This window comes from Cynara cardunculus (assembly GCF_001531365.2).
Source record: "Cynara cardunculus var. scolymus isolate 2C chromosome LG 3, CcrdV1, whole genome shotgun sequence".
Classification (NCBI taxonomy): Eukaryota; Viridiplantae; Streptophyta; class Magnoliopsida; order Asterales; family Asteraceae; genus Cynara; species Cynara cardunculus.
In genome coordinates, this window is record NC_037530.1 from 17,596,939 (window position 1) to 17,603,628 (window position 6,690).

Consider the following 6,690-nt stretch of genomic DNA (forward strand, 5'->3'; position numbering starts at 1 on the left):
AATAGGAACCTCCACTTGAATTTGAGATTCATCACTTGATGGTGTTGTCTCTGAATTTTCACTCTGGGATGTCTCAGTGACAGGCGTTGCATTTGAACCGTCAGATACAAATGATGAAGAAATACCAGAAATAGAAACAACAGTCGGTTCGTCTACATTTGCAATTGTATCATTGTTTGAAACATAATTAGATTTGTAAGTTCGAAAGTACTAATCATAAAAAATTTCTAATAATAATTCTAAATAAAAAATGTGAGCTTTTGACATTGAAGCAACATCTGTTTTGGTACAGATCCTGAACTAATATGTTCAGAACCTAATACATCAGATAATACATGTTTTGAATTGACTTATTCAGAAGCTATATCTGCTAACTCATCAAAAGTTACATTGACACTCATTCACAATCTTCGTCCTTTTGTTGTAAACTTTGTATGCTGTTGACTCCTTCAAGTAACCAATAAAAATAGCTTCATCAGCTTTGGATTTGAATTTTTCAAGATCATCTTTGTCGTTAAGTATAAAGCACCTACAACCAAAAGCATAAAAGATTTTGACATTAGGTATTCGTTTATTATTGATCTCATAAGGAGTTTTACCAAAACGCTTAATGATAATAGATCTATTCTGAGTGAAGCACGCAGTTGCTACAGCTTCGGCCTACAAGAATAAAGAAAGTTTTGATTGTGCAAGCATTGAACGAGCAACTTTTACCAGTGTTTGATTTCTTCTTTCAACAACACCGTTCTATTGTGGTATCCTATCAGCTGAGAATGTGAGAGAGGTTCCACCCGATTCAAAAAAGGAATCTAACACTTTATTTTTAAATTCAGTATCAATATCAGTTTTAATTGACTAAACTCGTAACTATAGGTTCAGTTATGCACCTTTGATGAATGAAATTATCAATTTTGTAGCTTCATCCTTTGTTCTCAAGAATTGTACCCAAGTGTATTGGGAATAGTCATCAACCATCACTAATGTGTACATCTTCCCATTAATGCTTTGAACACGCATTGGGCCATACAAATCCATGTGAATAAGCTGTAAAGGTCGCTTTGTATTATGTTCAACTTTTGATTAGTGAAATGATCTCTTTATCTTTCCCATCTCGCATGTTTCACACATATGTTCTTTCTCATACCTTAAATTTAGTAAGCATTTGATTAACCCGCCTTTTACCAACTTATTTATACTATCAAAGTTTCGATGGAAAAGTCGTCTATGCCACAACCAGCTTTGTTGCATAGAGGTTTTTGACATTAGACACACAACAATTGGAAGTCTTCAAATTTGACAAATCAATCGTGTAAATATTTGAACATCTTGTCCCAAACAAGATCTCTTTACCATCTTCAGTCCTCACACTACAATGATTAGCTTTGAAATTCACCTTTAAATCTTTATTACAGAACTGTGCAATGCTAAAAAGATTATGCCTAAGTCCCTCAGTAGATAGATAGATAGATAGATAGATAGATAGACAAACAGACAGACAGAGAGATAGACAGAGAGATAGATAGACAGATAGACAGACAGACAGACAGACAGACAGATAGATAGATAGATAGATAGAGAGACAGATAGAGAGACAGATAGATAGACAGATAGATAGAGAGATAGATAAACATATAGATAGACAGATAGACAGATAGATAGATATAGATAGATAGATAGATAGATAGATAGATAGATAGATAGATAGATAGATAGATAGATAGATAGATAGATAGATAGATAGATAGATAGACAGATAGAGAGACAGATAGAGAGACAGATAGAGAGACAGATAGATAGACAGATAGATAGACAGATAGATAGAGAGATAGATAGACATATAAAGAGACAGATAGAGAGACAGATAGACAGATAGACAGATAGATAAATAGATAGATAAAGAGAGATGTGGTTTCAATTGCAAACTCATTCATTTGTACCAACTTTATAAGACAAATAGATAGACAGATAGAGAGACAGATAGAGAGACAGATATATAGAGAGACAGGTATATAGAGAGACAAATAGATAGGGAGAGAGATAGACATATAGAGAGATAGAGAGATAGAGAGAGATAGATAGATTGAGAGATAGGGAGAGAGAAAGATGTGGTTTCAATTGCAAACTCATTCATTTGTACCAACTTTATAAGCCATTTTTAACCGTAGACTTCGTTGATCAATGACCGAGATCATTTTTTCATTTACTTTTTATTGTTAAAAAACATTTAACACGTTTATTAAATGAAATGACGTCATAAGTCAAAAAGGACTTCTAAAAATTCCTAATAAACTCTTAAAAGAACTTTTCATTATCTAATATGTTTCCTAAAATTAAATTCTAAAATTCGATAATCGAGATGATATTTTTCTAACGGTTTTGTCCATCAAACATGATATTTTTGATTTTTAGGAGTCGACATGCAAATTTAATTTGATTGGTTCGGTATTGTTATAAATGACCCATCTATCTTTACTATAGTCATTGAGAGAATATTAGAACAAAACAAATTTGAGTTTCTCTTTTCTCTCACACCTAGGCATGGCAACGGGGCGGGGATGGGGCGGGTTTTGTAATCCCCGGCCCCGGCCCCGGTTCCGGTTTGTAATACCGTCCCCCGGCCCCGGTCCCCGGCGGGTACGGGGATTATCATCTCGTCCCCGGTCAAATTCTAGCAATCCCCGGTCAAAACCCGGTAAACCCCGGTCAATCTCCGGTCAAAACCCGGTAAAAAGTATGCTTTAGTTTGATTATACCGGGGATCCCCGGCCCCGACTCCGGCCCCGTTTTGAGTAACATTCCTCGTCCCCGGCCCCGTCCCCGCTTTGAGTCTATCGGGGATCCCCGACCCCGGCCCCGGGACCCGTTTTAGCGGGGAATCCCCGTCCCCGTTCGGGTCGGGTGAACCGGGTTCCCCACCGGGTCGGGGAAAATCACCATCCCTACTCACACCTGTGTACACGTTAGGATTAATCACAATGTGATGGAATATTGCCATCCCATTTTGTTTTCTAAAATCTACTTGAAATGGTTTTGTGAAACCAGCTATAAAAATTAACATCGATACAATTAATGTTAGAGATGCTACTTTTAGTTGGAAGAAGAGAAGCAAAAAATTTGTTCAAATCATAGTGAAAAATATGTTCTACATAAAGTTAAGAAACTGATTACTGTACCATAGATTATATTATAAAGAAAATCCTTTTTCCATCTACCATCACACCTCCACTTCCGAGAACCTCAAGTACCCCGCCATCCCCAAACCTCTCTCCCCCACCCTCTTTAGGTAGCAGAAATATTAGTGGTCCAACTTACATTGTCACGTGTAACGTATACTGTAGATTCATTTCCTCTTTATAAGTAGAAGAGAGAGAGAGAGAGAGAGAGAGAGAGAGAGAGAAAGGCGAGAGAGAGAGAGAGAGAGAGAAAGAAAGAGAGAGGGATAGAGAGGACGCACACCCACATCAACCAGATATCGCCATTATTCACCGTAAAGATAATCGGTAGAGAGAGAGAGTTTATGTTTTGATCGTTTCAGTGTTCTTGTTCTTGTTCATCTACTTTAAACCTTTGTATTCCTTTCTCTCACTAATTGAGCTTTCAATCCACTTTTGAGGCTTATCCCAGGAAACCCCACCAATATAAATTAAAAAGAAATACACTTTTTCCCTCTGGTCATCTTCCACTTCATTCAGAGTTCGTCAACTTCTGAGTTTAAAAAGAAGAGGAAAGATCAAGATCAAGATCAAGATTAGGGTTCATTGGCATATGAACAAATGGCGTTAGACACAGTAATTTACCCACAAGATCAATTTGGTGTTTGGGGCTACGATTATTTAATACAAGAAGAAAAAAGTTTATGTGGGTTTCTGGAAAGTAACAACCTTTTTCCAAATCATGAACAAGCAGCCAGTGTCCATGCAAATAATTGGGATTACTGTTCATCTTCTTCGGTGATGCAGAATCACAACAGTTGTTATGATATGAAGGATCACTGGGGCACTATTTCTTCTCCGGATGATTGCACCGGTGGTGGCAGTGGCGGTGGTGGTGGAGGTGACCAGATGATTTCAAGTGAACTAGAGTCGCCCCACTGCAACATGATGATGGAATCACATGTAGGTGCAGCCCTGACCACCAATACGGTGGCCTCTGCCGGGAGGAGAAAGCGCAGGCGCACCAAGAGTGGCAAGAACAAAGAAGAACTGGAGAATCAAAGGATGACTCATATCACGGTGGAGCGCAACCGCAGGAAACAGATGAATGAGTATCTCGCTGTTATCCGATCATTGATGCCACCTTCATATGTTCAAAGGGTAAAACCATTACTTTTTTCTTCTGCATTCCTTTATCTTTTTTGAATCTTCTTCCCTTGATGACAAACAAAACCAATAATACTTAAAACCAACGATCGATATATCTAAAGATTTGATCATGGTCTTAAAACCATTTCACCTCATTGGGATCACCCCTAATTTTCTTGGTAGTCTTCTACATTAATTTGGTTAGAATTTTTTTTAAATAAAATAATTGTTTTCAAATTCTTTTTCTGGTAAAATTGTTCTGTGTTTCACATGTGCATCTTATCTTGGTTTCTATTTCATTTTCACTTTGGTTTTTAAAGGACAAGAAATGTTACATCATAGAAACTTTTGAAATTAATTAACAGAATATTGATGTTACTTTAAAATCCAGAGCAGACAGAGTCACATCACCGGTAAAATAATTGTCATCTACATTTTATTTTTGGCATAGTCTGTACCTCAAATTTATATGTATTAAAATCAGCCAAATCATGCTATAATAATAAACATGGTTTTTTTTTATCATCTTTAAAGATAATATGATTATTTTCTTATATTCCAACTAATTTATAGTAACAACTTATTATTTTTGTAAATATAAAAATTGCAATATTATCTAACAATTTATTACAATAATGTTTTTAACAAGAAATATATTTTTAATTTTATAAATTTAAAAAAAAACTTGGTAAAAGGGAATTATTATGACTTTATTAACGCAAGATTTACTGTTTGGGCATTATTTACCATGTGCTTGTTTGATTGTACATTTGCAACAGACTGTTTTATTTTACATAAGATTTTAGATATTTAAGAAAATGCATATATTTTTAAACTTTCTGTCAAATAAAAAGTTGCAACTATCTGCAAGTCATACTACAGTCTTAGATTTGCTCAAATCATATTTGATTATTAAATGTCAAACATATGATATCATTCAATTGTTATGGAAGTTATGTTACAATAAATTTACAAAAAAATCAATTGATTAATTTTCAGGGTGATCAAGCATCAATAATTGGAGGAGCCATAAATTTTGTGAAGGAGCTAGAGCAACAACTACAAACCCTAGAGGTACAAAAGAGAGCCATGCATCAGCAGCCAAACAGCGTCAATGGCTACTCTCCTCCGCCATTGCCATTTGGTGAATTCTTCACATTTCCACAATACTCTATGAAATCGGCTAACGAAGTTAGTGGCAATGGAGGTGGTTCTGTCGCGGTGGCCGACAACCGGCCACTGGCTATGGCAGAGATCGAAGTAACAATGGTGGAGAGCCATGCAAACCTCAAAATACTGTCAAAGAAACGATATCGACAGCTCTTGAAAATTGTAGCTGGTCTACAGTGTTTGTGGCTCACTATTCTCCACCTCAATGTTACCACCGTTGATCAAATGGTACTCTACAGTCTCAGTGTGAAGGTTGGTTTTGACTCTTCCCATTAATATTATTTTAATGTACATTATCTTAAACTACAATAAAATGGTTAGCATTTACTTTTAATTCTTTAACACAATTATTTAATTCTTCAAAACGACTGGAAAATCATGATCGAAACCCAAAAAACAAAACAAAACAAAGCAAAATCTTTTCTTGACATGGATCGATCGTGTTTAACTTGGTCGATCCAAGAAATAATACTCTAGTTTTATGATGAATTTGATATGACATTGTTTGATTATCTCTTTAGTTAATATATTGTTGGTTAATTGACTTATGACAGCTTGAGGATGGATGCCAGCTGAGTACAGTCGATGAGATTGCTGATGCAGTTAATTGCTTGTTGGGAAGAATTGAAGAAGAAGCTCTTTAACGTACCTAACCCAATTATAACCCTATTGTTTTTATAATAATCAAGGGTTCCCAATCATAATCTCTACCTCTCTCTCTCTCTCTCTCTGTCTTATTCTCGAGGTTATATTAGTAATCATGTTTCCTTTATTTTAGTTAAGCAGAGAGAGTTGGTGTTCATTGAAATCTGTACACTCTTTCAATTAATTAAAATTAATGCAATAATTCTCAAGTTATTAACTTGACTTAATCTAACCACGTAACGTTATATGCATGTATTTTAATGTTTATTTTACCAGGTGTTCGAACATTAATGAATTATTTTATTTACAAAATAGAATATAATTTACAAGGGTTTAATAGATCCTGTATACAATTCATTTACCAACTTCCATTGACCATCAACTTCCATTTTTTTTTCAAGCGAATACTTTTGCTAAATGATAGGAAAAGGAGACCATTTTAAATCTGGGGAATTACATGTTTTTTGTTTTCTGTCTTTAAGTTTCAGAATTTTTGGCACCATGTAGTCAAACCCTTTTATGTGGAGGAACACCAAATCAGGATTATTACAGTGGCTGCACGTTATTTTGGGCA

At 35.4% G+C, this 6,690-nt stretch overlaps 1 protein-coding gene across 1 annotated transcript; it reads left to right on the forward strand.

The window, feature by feature from the left end:
• Positions 1-3,399: 3,399 nt before the first annotated feature.
• LOC112509996 (transcription factor bHLH96-like) lies at positions 3,400-6,326 on the forward strand. Its single transcript, XM_025115239.1, has 3 exons — positions 3,400-4,313; positions 5,301-5,723; positions 6,026-6,326. The coding sequence occupies exons 1-3, from the start codon at positions 3,774-3,776 to the stop codon at positions 6,113-6,115; spliced, it is 1,053 nt and encodes a 350-aa protein (XP_024971007.1). The 5' UTR covers positions 3,400-3,773; the 3' UTR covers positions 6,116-6,326.
• Positions 6,327-6,690: the final 364 nt, after the last annotated feature.

What these genes read in the sequence shown, in the direction of transcription:
- LOC112509996 (XM_025115239.1), top strand. Translation starts at nt 3,774, where the DNA reads ATGGCGTTAGACACAGTAATTTACCCACAAGATCAATTTGGTGTTTGG. An exon ending in CACCTTCATATGTTCAAAGG is followed by an intron (nt 4,314 to 5,300) that starts GTAAAACCATTA and finishes ATTAATTTTCAG; the next exon opens with GGTGATCAAGCATCAATAAT. An exon ending in TCTACAGTCTCAGTGTGAAG is followed by an intron (nt 5,724 to 6,025) that starts GTTGGTTTTGAC and finishes GACTTATGACAG; the next exon opens with CTTGAGGATGGATGCCAGCT.